Source organism: Adiantum capillus-veneris, chromosome 21, assembly GCF_014529385.1.
Source record: "Adiantum capillus-veneris isolate H3 chromosome 21, ASM1452938v2, whole genome shotgun sequence".
Classification (NCBI taxonomy): Eukaryota; Viridiplantae; Streptophyta; class Polypodiopsida; order Polypodiales; family Pteridaceae; genus Adiantum; species Adiantum capillus-veneris.
Genome location: NC_140951.1, coordinates 81,435,298 through 81,452,616, shown reverse-complemented (window position 1 = coordinate 81,452,616; position 17,319 = coordinate 81,435,298). Strand labels below are relative to the sequence as shown.

The following is a 17,319-nucleotide window of genomic DNA, read 5'->3' as shown; positions in this document are numbered from 1 at the left end:
GTAACTTTGTTAATTGCATGTTGACTCTCATTTTTTTGCAAGCAATGCTTGTGTTCAACTCTTTGTTTTCAATTTTTCTGCAGCATTTCCAGGGCACATGTCATGCCAAACATCACTCATGAAGTTTATATGTTTCAAAGATTTGGCATAGAAAATAAAGATTCAATCCTTCAAAAATTGACACCTGATATGAGAGAATGGGCTAGGGTGGAGATGACTGTGGAGGCAAGGTATTACCATGGTGCTGCACCATGGTACAACACTCCATGTGGATTGATATCTCAACTTGTGTGGAAGGTGATACCTACTCTACATGTTGGGTAATTAATGTAAAAATTTATTATGGTTTCAATACAGTGTTTTGTATTAGGATGAGTTCACTGCATTTATGTCCAAAGAAAGAGCAAAGCTAGATGCACTTGGACTAAATGATGTTGAGAAGAAGAAGAGACTGGACAAGGCCACAAAGGTAGAAGAGGAACGATTGAAAGATAGGAGCTACAATTACTTGTCAATCGCCAATCCTCTTAATGGTGATGAGTTCTTCAAGTTGATTTTTAGCATTAAATGGGATGAACCTGGAATGGTAAAGATCACTAGAGATAATCTCTATTGTTTGACAAGCTCTAAAATCACTCCTAAGAGGTATTGAAGCTATTAGTTTCTCATTTTTAATTGTATTCATTCCATTTTGTTTTTCTATATGATTAAGTGATATGTTGTTCTTATTGCTTGTAGAAAGAAGATAATTTTGCACCTCATGAGCCTCACTAAGTCTAAGGATCCACAATATCTTCATTTTGGTGATTACAAGCTTTTTAGAAGTTACATGAAAAAGGAGACTTATTGGGCTCACTTGCATGGGGAGGCTACACTTATGATTGAAAGGATGCAAGTAGAAGGTCCACAACTTCCTAATTCTTTTGACCTATTCTACAAGATGAGCATGAAGAATCATATTTTGCAGGTAGACGTTTGACCATTGTTTTTAAAAGAATATAGAAATGTTTTAATTTACACAAGATCAAGTTGAGTGTGCTTTTTGATTGTTACTATGTATGTAGGCTTTTATTTATCTAATGGATGCGGTAAAGTCTTTCGACTCTAGTGAGAAGATGCCGGAGCTTGTGTTGTCGGCTAAGAGAGTGATTTACAGGTTTGCATCTTTCACTTGCACTCTTTGCAAAAAAAGAGCATTTCATTTTTTTGCCATGGTTTGGTGACAGTGGGTCATTTTGAGAATGATGAAATATCATTTTGTGTTTACAAAAAATCCTTAAATTCCCTGTGGAAGCCCGATATGGGGTGGATGGTTCTTTTGACAATACGCGTGTGTATAATGTCTATGTTGAAAATGCTTAAATCCCTTGTGGGAGCCCACGATGGGGTTTATGGTTTATTTTGAAAAAGTATTCTCCATACAAAGGAGACTCTGACATTTTTTTTTTGGATACATGACATTTATTATACCATTCCGTTTATATGCTTTTCAAAGTGGATGATGCTCTAAAAATTGTGTAGATGGGTTATGCAATGCGTTGAGGCGCAGAAATTGAATGAAGCCCCATAATTCACTAGAGAGTGGATTGATGTAAGTGATGAGAATACAATGTTTTCTCCCTCTTTGATTGAAAGGAATCTGACAACATGGGAAGCCAAGATTTGTCCTTGGTGGTTGGATTATCCACTAGGAGTTATTCCAAAGCAAGAGTTTGAATTACGTAAGAGTAAGTATCTTAACACTAGTGGCTCTTTTATTTTGAGAATTTATATGTCTTAATTTAGTACTAATTTATGTGATATTGTGCTATATGGTTGTCGAGTAAAGGGTTTCAAAATGAGAGTGATGAGTACTTACAAGAGACACAAGAAGAGTCTCTCCCTCCCGTTTCCTAAGGAGTTACTCAAAACACCATTGAGAGTGGCTCTCAAGGTACTCCACTAGCAAGCAATGTACTCAAGAAGCGTAAAGGGAAAATGGAGTCTCCAAGTACATCAAGGAAATCCACTCCTTCTTCAATGCCTCCCATTGTGCCATCTACAAAGCCTGGCATGTCCTCTTTGGGAACCACTATACCCCATATGGCACCCTCTTCTAATGTGCTCACTACATCCTCATTGGTGCACACTACTTTGTTTGTTGCAGAGTCTTCACTTGGGCGAGAGGCTTGGGAGAGAAGGGCGATCACACGATCTGTTGGTAAGTTTAAGAAAATTGTTAGTATATCTGTCTTCCATGTTTTCTAATTCAAAGCTAATTTGGATAATGCTTGCAGGGTTCCATCACCAAACTATTGTAGATGTTTTGCTTGTGGATATATCACAAATTGATAAGTTTTCCCTTGATAGGTAGATTTTCATAGTGCTTACTTATTTGCATTTTCTTCTTGCATTGTTCTATGATTTTGAACATAATTCATGTTTGGTTTTCTTATAGCATCAACAAATTTTTTGCGACACAAAATACAAATCTATATAGCAAAGATGGTGTGCCATGTCGTGAGGTTGCTAGGCTTATCTTTGCAAATTTTCCTACAAGTTTGCTTGTGGATGGTCTAGGACCAATTCCATTGGGTAAGTAACTTTTCTTTGGACTAGTGCCATGTCGTGAGGTTGCTAGGCTTATCTTTGCAGATTTTCCTACAAGTTTTCTTGTGGATGGTCTAGGACCAATCCCATTGGGTAAGTAACTTTTCTTTGGACTAGTACCTACAACTAACTATGGTTGTATTCTTACATGTCATCATTCACTTTTGTAGAGGGAATGAGTGTTCCCAAGTGGAACACATTTTCCAGGGGTCTAGTGACAGGGTGCATGGATGTTGCTCGTGAGTTTTTGGCCGATGAGGGGTTTTTAGTCACCATGTGCATGGCCGAGCATATTGGAGATTTTATTGCAGATGCAACTAGGGTAGGACTTGTGCTCTTACGTACATGGACTCTCATGTGTAATAAGAAGGCATATCGACATCCACTTACTAGAGAGGCGGTGAGATAACAAACTTGGTTTCATAGTTTAATTTCCTAACTAAAAACATTGTAGCTATGCCATTCATTCTTTGAGTTTTTTATTCATGCAGATACTTGATCTTACCATGTGTCTTTGGTATCGTATTGGCCATCCTATGCCACACTATGATAGAGAGGCAGGGGAGAAAATTGCCGAGAGATTGTTTCCAACAGATTGTAGCTACATGATAGATGATGTAGTCTTCCCCATTGAAATTGATGGTGTTATTCTTAGAGGCGGGGCAGAGCGGTCTTCTTTGTTCTTTCGGTAAGACTAGTCCAAAGTATGATACTAGTGAATTTTATGGTATATATGTGTTTGCATTCGGTTTCTAATTTATTTTTTATATGGTAAGGTGGTTGCTGGAAACATTTACAGAGCCTCATGACTATGTTTTGGACTTGTTTGCGGGGTGTGGTGGTTTGGGCCGAGCTTCTGTGAAAGATATGAGGCATTGCATGTGTCTAGAGCTAGATCATGTGCTCTATGAAAGATGTTTGACCGATATTGCATGTAGACCTGTGAAATGTTGATTGCGGATGCACATTTGGTTGAGGAAACTCTATTCTGACAGTACACATCTTCATGTTTTGATTTATGTTTTTATGTACACGGCAGCCATATGACATTGACATGGCATTTTGGTATGCTCCACACATTTCATTTGGATATTTCATTTGTGTTTGTTTGGAACATGATGGCCACATGTTTGGTACATGACAGCCACATGATGTGGAGATGACTTTGATTGGAGCTTTCTTTTGTAGTTAGATTATGTTGACACCATTGGCTTGTGTGTTGATTTTTGTGAGATAACAAAATCATTAAAGTGATGGAAATAAGAGTTTATGTGAAAGAAATCCCATGTGGGAGCCCACGTTTTAAGTATAGTCTCAAAAATACATACAAATGGTGCTTTTTATAAAGTTTCATTTTGCATAAGTATATACATGCTTCCATATATCTTAAAAGTGTTTGGTAGTTGAAGGATTGTAATGTAAGGTTTTGAGTTTTTCCACTATACAATGATATTTAAAGATATCATTGGTGTAAAATTTGGGTTTAAAAGATCGAAAAAATAGTTCCAATTGTAAAAGCTCGAAACTAAAAGCTCGCAAAAATAAAACCCCCCTTCATAATCTATGCCTTTTTGTTGTGCATAAACCTTTGCAACAAGTCAAGCATTATGGCGATCGATCTCACCATCCGGCTTGCGTTTCAACTTGTAAACCCACTTTGTACCAATGGCTTTTTTGCTAGGAGGCAAATCACATAAAGTCCATGTGTCATTTTCTATAAGTGCATCATATTCTAATTGCATGGTAGCCATCCAATTTTTTGAATTCTGTGCTTTATCAAAAGACAGAGGCTCCTCAACATCATGTAAGCTAGACACAGCCAAAGCATAACAATCTGATGCATAAGATGCATGGCAAGAGCCTGAATGAGTAGACAAAGGTGCATCCAATTTACTGTCACGCAAACTGTGCACCAGCCATTTTGGCATACCTCTAGCCTGCTCATTTTCTGCCCTTTCCTCATCAAGTACATCATGTACATCTGCATCAGTAATAGGTTGATCTGTAACATTTTCAGAAACCCCCATAGGCTGTACATTTGCCTCATTGGAACTTACATTCATATTTCCACCACCGAAAAGAGGCAACAAAGTGTCGTAAATGTTTTGTGAGCTTACATTACTGTCTCTAGTACATGACAGCAAGGGCTGAACAGAATCTCCCACAAACACTATATCCTGTGAATCCAAAATATGTTTTTTTTTTTTTTTGCAGATGATTCAACTTGTAACCTTTGCTTTCAACACTATAACCAAGAAAAATACATTTGACAGCCTTATCATCCAATTTTCTGCGCTGTGTTTGTGGCACCAAAGCATATGCCAAACAACCAAAAACATGCGTGTGCTCAATGAAGGCTTTCTATCATGCCATGCTTCATATGGATTAATAGATTGCAAAGCTTTTGTAGGACACCTGTTTAGTACATAAGTGGCACACATGATGGCCTCAAGCCAAAACGAATGCGGCAAAGCTTGACTTTTCACCATACATCGTGCCATTTCCGTAAGTGACCTGTTTTTCCTCTCAGCAACACCATTTTGCTGAGGTGTATAAGGCATTGTACATCGGTGTTTTATCCCACGACTAGCCAAAAATGCATTGAATTCATGAGACATATACTCCCCCCCTCGATCGGAACAGAGGGTGCCCATAGTACATTTCGAGACATTTTCAGCCATACCCAAAAATTGTTTGAATCACGTAAAAAATTCGGACTTTGCTTTAAGAAAAAATACCCATGCATGCCTGGAGTAATCATCAATGAAAGTCACAAAGTAAAGGTAATTTCCCAAGAATGGAGTTTGCATGGGCCCACAAACATCATATGCACAAGCTGCAACCTGCATGTGGCCCGAGCTGAACCATCCTTTGGAAACTTAGAACGCTGCATCGTACCCAAAATACAACCTTCACAAACATGTTTGACAGGTGCTTCAAGAGGCGGCAAAGAAGCAACCATATCAGATTTCTGCAAACGCAGCAAACTGTAAAAATTCAGATGACCAAAACGTGCATGCCAATGTTTTGCATCTAATATAGCCCTTGAATTTGCAAAAACATTTGCAAAATTTTTTCCACACTTGTCATACAAAGTGAGCTTATACACTTGTCATACAAAGGAACTGCCATTTGCAGCAGTAAGAACAATCTTTTCAACTCCCTGAACCGAGTAAGAGGCATTGTTGGCACAAGTGACTGAATTCCCATGAGAGACAGACTCGAGAGAGGTGAACAATTCATGATGTGAGGTAATGTGCTTTGTAGCACCACTGTCGAAATACCACACATGTGAATCTGCAGCAACTGACAAGCATGCATCATGGACAGCAGGATTGTAAGTGCACTCTGCGCTAAAATCCCATTCTGCATCAACATCAGCAACATAGTCTCCTTTCACAGAAGACTCAACAATGGATGCATTTGTATTGGAACGAGCATTTGTAGTGGAACCACCCTCTTTCTTCTTAGCCTCTTTGGCTTTCAGCTTAGGACATGACTTGATCAAGTGATCATTAGCTTTACAATAACGGCAACGCATTTTATTTTTGCCCTTATCACCAGAATTTCCAGAAGAATTGCTGCTAGCAGAAGCTTTAGGAATATAAGTTTTTCCACTCGCAGCAGAACCATAAGAAGTGGCTTCATTGATGTTACCACCCTTTCTTTGAGAAGCAATAAAAGCGTGTTCAACTGCACACTGTCTTGTCCTGTTTTTTTTGGAAAGTGACTCTTGCAACAGCAATGTGCATAATGCATCAAAATTGACAACTTCAGGATTTCCTTGGGTCATAAGTCTCCAAGTACTAGCAAAAGTCTGGTAAGAATTTGGTAAGGCATCAAGAACAATATGCACAAGGGAACTGTCTGAAATGACTTCACCACCAACAGAAATAAGTTGCTCATTGATATCCTTGACACTAGCAAGGAAAGTATCCATATCATCTTCTTCATGCATAATCTTTGACTCCAGCTCTTTCCGTAGCAAAGCAATTTTAGCCTCGTTACGGCTTGCATAAAGACCTGCTAGAATATCCCAAGCTTGTTTTGTAGATTTTGCTGAACGGATGTGGGGAACAATGGTGCGCTTCACCGAAAACTCAATCAATGCATGAGATTGCGCATCCTTTACATCCCAATGAGCTTGTTCTGCCGTAGGAAAAACAACTCTAATAGTAGCAATCCTTGCAGCAAGACCTGCAACATCCTCAACATCGCCTACATCCTCATAACCAGGACGTACATCAATGCCCTGCATAATATTCCAGATGCCCTTTGACACAAGAACGTGTTGCATCATATAAGCTCACATAGGGTAATTGTCCCTATCCAACCTGTCCTTAGCAACAAATATCTTGAAGACATCTGTGTTGTTGTCAGCCATGGTAAATACTGCACCTGATGTGAAAACTGCCCAAAATAGGAGAAACGAAGTGGGAACAACACGTGCTATATAGCACAAACCATAGAAGACTGTAAGACACATGTTATAAAGAAATCGGCACTGACAAAAATTCTGCACAAAATGACAAAATTGCATGTGTAGACGTGCCTGTAATGAAAACGGAGGCCAAAATGAGCCCGAATTAGAAATATTTTTCGACTTGGGAACGCTCGCCAAACCTCACTGTAATCGCGGAGAAAGTGAGCAGGCGTGCGCTGGAGCAATTGAAGACTAAGCCCAGGAGGACATAACCTGCTCTGATACCAATTGTTGGAATTAAGGTTGCAGAGAAATGCACACAGCTTGGAGAAGACAAAGGAAGCTCAAGGCACACAATAGAGAGTGTGTTACTTAGTGTGAAATGGAAAGATATATAGCCCTAGAGTGATGGGCGTATATACAATGCTCGGGGGAAAAAACCTCCTAAAGAGGGAAAAAATGCCCCGGCGGTCCTAGTGTGTTCACACACATCACTACCACATATATATGGTAACAATCAACTTCTAGAGCTATTTTCCACCTATCCCTAGATAGGAGTGTCTAGAATCCTAAGAGGATTGGTATTGGAAATTTGTGAGCCTGTTCGCAAGACTTGCATGTCTTGATGGGTCCATCAGATTAGGTTTTTTAGTTTTGGAACTCTCTTGTATGAATGGTTTGTACAAGCATTTTGACAGATGTTATTACACTACAATGGAAAGAGAGAGAGAGAGAGAGAGAGAGAGAGAGAGAGAGAGAGAGAGAGAGAGAGAGAGAGAGAGAGAGAGAGAGAGATTGTTTGATTATAGTAGGTTTGAGTTTTAATTAAGTGAATGAGTGAAAATAAGTAAGCTTAGTGAAAAAGAAAATAACTAAATGAAAAAATGACCATAAGTGATGACTAAATGAATGTCTACAAAAATCATCATTTAAAAAAAAAAAAAGAAAAATTAGTAAATGGGTTTGTAAATATTGAGAAAATGGTAGAGAGAGAGAGAGAGAGAGAGAGAGAGAGAGAGAGAGAGAGAGAGAGAGAGAGAGAGAGAGAGAGAGAGAGAGAGAGAGAGAGAGAGAGAGATATGCATGTATATATATGGGGGGGAAGATAGAGGCAGAGATAGAAAGAGGGAGATATAAAGAGAGAGATAATTAGAGTGATGGAGAGGAAAAGAGAGAGAGAAAGGGGGGGTGTATATGCATATGCGTGTGTGTATATATATGCATATGTGTGTGTATGCATGTGTATATATATGTAGTTATGTATACATGTGTATATGTGTGCATATATGCAGCTATATAGGCACTAAGCAAAGAAGCATAGCATTTGATGGTCGAATGCTTCCTCTTAGGGTATATTACCACAATATACCCTTGATTTTATCACAATTAAGATTGTGATGATATCTAAAGAGATGCCACTAGACTATTGGCACTACTAGCTCCTACTTAGGTCTAATAGTATATATGTATGCATGTAGATATGTATCTATGTGAGTGATTGTGTATGTGTGTATTTATGCAAGTGTGTATGTTTGTATATACATGTATATAGGCACTACATATGCGTGTATATATTATCTATGTGAGTGTGTATGTATGTATGTATATATGTGTGTGTGTGTTTGTATGATAGAGCTTGTGTGTATACATCTAATATACATCTCTATGTAAAATATGTGTAGATTAGGTGTATGTAAGGTGGAAAAGTAGAGATGTATGGGGGAGGGAGGGGGGATATGCATGTATATATATGGAGGGGAAGATAGAGGCATATATAGAAAGAGGGAGATAATTAGAGTGATGGAGAGGAAAAGAGAGAGAGAAGGAGAGGGGGGGTGTATATGCATGTGTGTGTGTGTGTGTGTTTGCATGTATATATATGTAGTTATGTATACATGTGTATGTGTGTGCGTATATGCAGGTATATAGGCAGTAATCAAAGGAGCATAGCATTTGATGGTCGAATGCTTCCTCTTGGGTATAGTCCCTTTTTAATCATGGCATTGCGTTCTTCATTCCACTCATGTATGGATTACCACAATGTACCCTTGCTTTTACCACAATTAAGATTGTGATGATATCTAAAGAGGTGCCACTAGACTATTGGCACTACTAGCTCCTACTTAGGTCTAATAGTATATGTGTATGCATGTAGATATGTATTTATATGAGTGATTGTGTATGTATGTATTTATGCAAGTGTGTATGCCTGTATATACATGTATGTAGGCAATAAGTATGCTTGTATATACTATCTATATGAGTGTGTATGTATATATATGTGTGTGTATATACTATCTATAGGAGTGTGTATGTATATATATATGTGTGTGTGTTTGTATGATAGAGCTTGTGTGTATAATGTCTGTTTGTGAACTATGTGTAGATTAGGTGTATGTTAAGGTGGAAAAGTATAGATTATTTAATGTTAAGGTGTAGATAGGGATGTTAAGGTGCAGAAATTAGGAAAAAATTAGGTGGTGTGAGAGAGAAAGAGAGACGTTGAGAGAGAGGATTGGGTGTAGACATGTAGAGGTATGTAGATTAGGTATAGGGAGAGTAAAAATCTTCTAAGTCCTAATACTTCCAATGAATCTCTTATAGATGTCAGATGAGAGACCATTTTGTGGCAAGCATTCATCGCACTCTTCCTTTGGATGGTTCACATCCCAGGTGGGCGTCCATCCAGGGTGGACATCACCTCCAGTGGACCCGAGCCTTGAAGCGGTACATCTAAACAATGGATTTAGGTTTATCTACATAGCTAGTTTTTTGTGAGCGGTGAGCGTAGTAATATTTACTTATTTGCAGACATGGATCTATTACGGCATTTAGAAATTCCCGTGCATCTACAAAGATTCCTCAACTAGTGGTAGATCCGGATCTGCAGCGTGGAATACCTTTATGTGAGGAGTACCCGCATTTGACGCAAGAAGTGTTTGGCCACTACACTCCACATCACCTTGCGGCCTATGGTCTTTCACAACAGACTACACCATGAGGGAGTCAGGGAGGGACTCCATACGTCTATATCCTTGCAAGGACGGCACCAAATTCTATCATACCTTCTTATTGACCAACACTCCTTCCATCGTAGGGACCCACCCCCTTGCATCATAGGGCTCCACAACTTTCCATTTGACTCCTCCTTTTCTTGAGCCTTGTTGGTAGTCCATAGTTTCTCGACAAGTGTCTTATAGCAGTGCACAATGGCGCTCATCTCCAGGGTAGCAAGCGTCATGATAGGCAGAGTAATGGGGGCTCCTATTGGGATGCTTGTTTTGGTGGTGGAGAAGGGACGATCTCACTTGTTTTGGAGCATACTACTCTACCAGTAGACAATGAGGACACTAACACGTGCGTGCCAACCACGCATGGATGCTCCTACAGGGTAAAGTATGGTGGGGAGGTTGACTTTGGGAATGCACAGGGCAGAGCATCTTGGTGCCATCTTGCAGATTTTTATACACTCAACGTATAATAATTGTTATATATAATTCAAAGACCAAGTGCCCAGTCATGCACACTACATCGAGGAAGTGTTGCATGCTCTATTTTTGAATGTCCCCAATCAGTGTTTCTTGGCATAGTGATTAGTGGGGTATATGAAAACATTTTTTAAAAACAAGTAATCAAGTGTATAATGTGTAGCGGCCAACAAGGTTGCAAATCTAGATATGAGCTATCATGGTGGCAAAATGGTAGATGCAGAGTGGGAGTGGCCAATGCAAGAAAAGAGCGAGAAATATGCAACGGGCTCATCCCATAGTCAATAGCACAAAGCTCAGTCATGCAAACTCCCACGCACTATAGTTCAGGAGACAAAGCGGCTTGGAAAAATAAGTATGTAAGTTATTTTTTATTGTGCAAGTTTGGATAAGAAGGTGTTTTAGCTTATGAAACTTTCTAGGTTATTGTAAACTTAGGAAAACATCACCCTGAGCAGTCCTACTAGAGAGATGGTCATGTTGAGAGAGACACAGAGTTTGATACTTGGCAATGTTGTTGGAAAACCATCATATCTCTCGTGAGCAATTTGACTCAGTGATCAAAACTCTACAAGCGATAAGTGTAAACAATGAATATTGTATTAATAGTTAATTTGGGTTATTGATTTATCTAATTTATTTTTGAGTGGTGTAGAGTAAAAGAGATCCAATGTATGCAATTGAGGACAAGGACAAGGAGGATAATAAAGAGGAATAAGATAGATATATATTTTTATGTACTCCTCTTCTACGAGTACAAATGTGGCACAAAAAACCCTCATATTTTGTATATAAAACTCAATTGAAAATTTGACTTCATTTGTAATTTTTTTAAAGTTTTGTTCTTTTTTGCCTCAATTTATAAAGGTAAGGTATGGGTTGTAATTTTAAAGTTTGATTTTTTCTTTTACACTTTTCAAAATATAATTGATATTTCATGTGTCTCATGCAGGTCAAAAATAAAGATACTCAAATTGGGTGGCCCAAATGAGCATCTTTATTTTTGAAAAGCCGTGGCAGTAATGATACTATATGTGGTAATGTGCACTGTAATAGATGCGATAATAGTCACATATATATTGCCGCACCGATTACCACGCATATTACCAATAAACCATTTTTGTGTGCATTCTTGCTTCTATTACCACTCACAAATTTTTTTCTCTTTCTAGTTTTCTTTGTTAAACCACGACAATAGTGGCAGTTCTAGATTTTCCCTCTCATAGTGGTGCTTTATCTTGAAGAGGTACCAAGGTGACATTCCCCATTCAAGTTAGTAGAGTTTGTGCTTGAGGTATTGCATATATGTACATTCCATTTACGCAATCAAAAGAGAATAGCACATTGAAAATGGTTTGGGGGCCCTTGAAAGGGTTGGTTGGGACCCCATTGAGTGTCATTCTCCTCTTCTTTCTCTTGGTATCATTGCAAGAAACCATAAACAAACAAGGCGAAGACTTACGAGCACTTGCAATGGAGAATGGCACACTAAGGGTTCTTGTGGTTGAGAATGAGAATCTTAAGAGAACACTTGAGATGCAAATTTGAGAATGGAGATGTAGAGGAGTTGAAGGAATGAGAGCAACGTTCCAAGAACATGGTTATTCCTAGAATTTTCGAAGAGAAATTAGAGACACCTCCTTCTTGCCATTGCTATTGAAGATTTCTTCAAAACCCACTTTGGGATGTCAGGAGCTATGGTGTATGAAGCACATAGAGTGGGTAAGCAAGGAGCTCCTTGTTAGGGAGAATGGCCAATTGTATGCACCATGCCAAAAAGATTATCCTTGATAATAGTTGGATCTATTTTATGGATACAAAATGTTTTGTATGTGAAGATGGAACTATTAAGCAACAAAATATGCATCGTGAGGCATATGAGGAGAGGAATAAAAAAAACAAGGAGATCTCTCATGAAGAAATTGTGACCAAGGAGGAGCCAAGTCCCTTGAGCAAATAGAAATGTGCGATAATGATGAGGCTAAGTTATGATTGAAAGTATGCTTTTGGAATTGCAATGGATACCCATGGAATGTGAGGGTTGGCATTGATGAACTAACAAGCAAAGCCAACCAATGTTGTACTTCTTGATGAAACTTGGGAGCATGATACATAAAAGATTAATGGATTGAAGGATTACAATGTACACTCATTGATGTGGTCAAAGAATCTCAAGCAACAAAGAGGGCAAGGGGGGGTTGCGTATATAATTAAGAAAGGAATGGAAGATTTTGTATCAATTATGAAAGATGACAAGCATAAACATTATGTATGGATGAAAATTATGACACCAAAAAGAGCACCTATTTTTGTAGTAGCTGGTTGTTACATTCCTCATCATGATTCCCCCTTTTATGCTTGCATGGATAGAGATTAGCCATTTTTTTAAATTTAGAAGAGGACATTCCTTATTTTAAAGGCAAAGGTGACTTTATTGTATTTGGGGATATGAATGCTTTTACAAAAACATTACAACATGATACTCAACAATCTGATCCATACATTTCAAGGAGTTGGAGGAAGTTCAATCGTATTTAATGGATGAGAAGAACCAGATTCCTATGGAAAGTTACTTTTACACATGTGTAATAGCACGATTATGCTCATTGCCTGTGTTTTATCTTTGTGGAGTGGAACAAATGGATTGACATGTAGAAAACATAATGGGGATAGTGTGACTGACTATATGCTACTATTCAAAGCCATCATATATAGCATAAAGAGTTTTACGCTTGACCAATGGATCCTAGAATTAGATCATCGAACCTTATGCATTGACCTTGCATGTGGGGAAGCAACTAAGCATAATAGTCTCAGCAAAAGGGAAAAGAAGTTATCACTATGAATGGATTCCAAATGGGCATCTATGTACATTGAAATGGTCCAGCAAAATTATGGATGAAAAAGCTTCAATATGACTCACCATTGGAAATTAAATGGGAATCTTATTTGTTCTTTTGTTGAAGAATGGTTTTCCATAAAGCATGTCCATGGTATCAACAAAGATAGATCACACAAAAGGTGGTTTAATGAGGAAGGTCAAGATGATCAAAAGTCCTTGATAAAGCTTGATGCAACTTTGAACAAAGAAAACTATCAAGGTCATTTGCATCCATAGAAGGCATTGATTCAAAAGAAGAGAAGAAGATGGGAAGTAACATAACAATTTTTTCAAGTCCAAGAAAAAAAAACTTGCATATGGAAGATTTTGGAGAAGCTTGAGTGGCAAGCGGGTTGAAAATTTTGGTAACTTGAGTCTTGTGGATATGTACATGCGTTGTAGGCAGCTATATGAGTAACCAAATACTGGAAAAATGCCATTTTATGGTCCACTCCCATGTATGCCCTCTTTTTTTACTATTGAGTATGTATGTAATGTGCTTGAAAAGTTGGCCACTTGCAAAGCGGGAGATCTTCAAGTTATAAAGCCTAAAATGATTGAATGGACAGAAAATTTTAGACATGAGTGGATGTGTGATATGTTCAACCTTGCACTTCAACATGGTATGCCTTATGACTGGAGTACTAATTGGATCAAGCCTTTGCATAAAGGAAGGGATGCAAAGAATGTAAATAAGTACCATACTATAATGATTGGGTCTCTTATGGAAAAGTTGTTTGGATGCATAATGAAGATAAAATTGAGTGATTGGGTTGAAGAGAATGGCAAGGTGCAAAAGGACAAGCGGGTTTTTGTCAATGCTATAGCACCATTGATCAACTTGTCACTCTTTGTGTTCTCATGGAGGAACGTGAGTTGAAAGAAAAGCAATTGTATTGTTTCTTTCTGGAATTTAAGAAATCATTTGATATAATTCCACATAACAATTTGTGGAGAAGGATGGAAGAACTCCAAGTTCCAAGTGAATTTATGCTTGCGGTTTCTTGAATCTATGAGGAAGTGATTCGTCAATTGCTCATGGGAAGAGGAATTTCAAATTTTTTTGGAAGCACTATTGGGGTTAAACAAGGATATATGTTGTCACACCAACTCTCTTTGGTCTATGCATAGATCAATTGGAGCAAATGGTACTTGACTTTATGCAAGAAGAAGGCATTAAACAGGTCACTATTTGCAATGCGGTAATCATGCCTTTGTTGTAAGTGGATAATCTAGTGCTTCTAGCACACACTTTAGGAGATGCACAAAGCTTATGGTTGTCCTCAAGACCTTTTGCTTGTATAGTGGTGTAATTGTGAATTAATCTAAAACAAAGGTTATGCTTGTGAAAACAAACCATAAGGAGAATCCATGCATTGTGTACCGGGCTGCTTTTGCTGGGTCAGCACCAGACTGCTTGCTGGGGGAAATAAGAGAGACAAGACACACGGCACAAGGCAAAAGACTCTGTCAACACTTTAAATACTTAAAACTTGACAACTGAAATGATTTAAGCTGCTAGTGATTAGCCGAGGTGGAATTCGATTACAAATGTTTGCCGTTAACGGCACTAATGGAGTTAGGAGAGTTTAATGCTCTCGAATTAGACCAAGATTGTAAAATTTCCACTTATGCTCGCCATTAGAGTCTTTATAAGCTGATTAGGACATAAGTATCTGGAAAAATCCCCTGCTTGATACCCTTGTATCTCCCAAATACAATAGAGAGAGGTTTTTCTTCTCTCCTTGCTTAGTTGAGAGCGAGTCTCCTCCAGTTTACCAGAAGGCCGAGAGAGCTTCTCTTGCGTGCCTATTCCTCTTCTTCTTCATGCCTTCATGCCCTTCTCAAATCTCCTCCTATTACTTTCCTCACTGCCCTTCTATTAATATCCTCAGCCCATTAGTCACGGCGCCGTGACTGATGTAGCGCGTGACCTTAAGTGATGACGTGGCTGGTCGGATTGTCAAGCTTCGCCAAACGAGTCGCAGTTGGTGCCAAACTGGATTGCCTCCCTCTGCTTAATCATTTTTGCTTCATCAACGCTCTCGTTTTTGCAGGTCCGTGGCCACTACGACTGTTTTTCTCCTGCCGTGCGCCTTCGTTCTCGCTGAAAATAGCCTGAAGCTTCTTACCACATCCTTGTTGGGCACTCCCTGCACTCATGCATTACAAGAGATGTCATTTCTTATGTGCTTCCATACGGCACCATATTGATCATATTTAACTTCCAAAGCATATCGATTTGCGGTATTCCCTGATTGAAGCTCAAAATTTCCCAGATGGCACTCCATACGAGCCGACCATATTGGTACGGAACTGGCCCCCGGTGAATCTTTAACGGCCAATAACTTGGCAACCGTACTTCCGATCACCGATTTGAAAAGACCGATGCGCTCCACAAAGCGAGTACTTTAGGCCCATGCATTCATTTCATTTCTGTCCCCTCAGCTGCTGCAGTTGCCCAGTCCAGTTTGGATCTGCAATCGACTCAATCTTCAAAGTGTCGTTATTTCTTCACTGTAGCTCCAATCGATGAGCTGTAAAGATAGGCCGGTAGAGCACTTCAAGCACTACAATTCTAGACCATCATATCCCATCTATGCTTACTTTAAGCATAGCCCTTTTCAGAATCATTAAGGCATCAGTTGGCCCTTTTAAGCCGCATCTGGCATACATTTATAATTAAACTTGGCTTGTTAACAAGCCCTCATCACTGAACATTAATCAAGTAGGCTTCCAATAAGCTTAATGTGCATCTTCTTGGCATATTCTTAGCATGGGAGCGGAGATGCACAACAACGGAAGAATCTCAAAGTCTACTTGGAAAGGGTTTGAGAATGTCCAAAAGCATTTTCTTACAAACTCTATGTACCCCCGTCTCTCATTCCCTCTCTTCAGAGAAATAAAATGAACCATCACTCATGTTAAGTAGCAATCATTAACAGAAGGAAAGAAGTAAGAATTTGTGGAAGTGTAAAGTCTAGATCGTGTCACCATTTCAATTCCACTACACCTGACAGAAAGGCCTTTAAAAAGGTGTATATAGAATGTGCTCTAGAATCTATAAATAGAAGCGAGGATATTTGTGTGAGGTGTTATCCAACCATCAAATGCACATGTCCATGATCATTATGAGATCAATGCATAGGGAACTTCATTGTTACATTGAGAATTTCCCCTTTAACTTTAACCTTTTCTTTATATGTGGTTTTGGTGATGTTTGGTGAAGGGAGCACTTCAGTTAGTGGTTTGGAAGGAGTCAAAATTGACTTGGATTTGCTTCTTTTATTAAGGATACATGTAATATTTTTGTACTACCTTTGGAAAAGGGTAGTAGTTGCACCATTGGTGCTTTTGTAACTTTGGTGGAAACCCATCCAATCTTCACCAAGGACTACTTCATTCAATGTTGTCTGTATATGTAGGCTTGACTTGAACTTGCACTTGATTTATATGCTTTTGGATGTTGAGGGAAGCAAGGGTTGTCCAAGTAAGCTCCCAATTTGTTCATAAACCATGTTGTATATAGCCTTTGATCAAATAGCACTACAAGAGGTTGTGTGCTCTTGTGACGTTGTTAGCGACGGAAATACACTGGGTTTTTATAACCCCCGGCGTCGCTAAAACCGTCGCTAATAGCGTCGCTACGAGAGCGTCTCTATAGGCGTCGCTATATAGAGACGGTCATAGCGACGGTCATAGCGACGTTTACACAGAAGTCTATAGCGACGCTCATGGCGACGCTACAGAGCCATAAATAGCGACGGTTATAACGACGCCCGAGAGAATTTTTTTTTGGTGACAGGGCATTGAATGCCCTGCCACCCATCAACCATATTGTACTTGATTCACTTTTTAAAAAAGTGCAAGGGTAGATAATAGACCCAAAATAGTCACCCACAAGACGCATTGTTTGCAAAATTGACAAACGTAAAATT

General features: G+C 38.9%; 1 protein-coding gene across 1 annotated transcript; it reads left to right on the top strand.

Moving 5' to 3' along the window:
• The first annotated feature begins 940 nt into the window (after positions 1-940).
• Positions 941-2,582, top strand: LOC147431229 (uncharacterized). Its single transcript, XM_086493643.1, has 5 exons — positions 941-967; positions 1,065-1,107; positions 2,147-2,200; positions 2,277-2,349; positions 2,438-2,582. The coding sequence occupies exons 1-5, from the start codon at positions 941-943 to the stop codon at positions 2,580-2,582; spliced, it is 342 nt and encodes a 113-aa protein (XP_086349769.1).
• Positions 2,583-17,319: the final 14,737 nt, after the last annotated feature.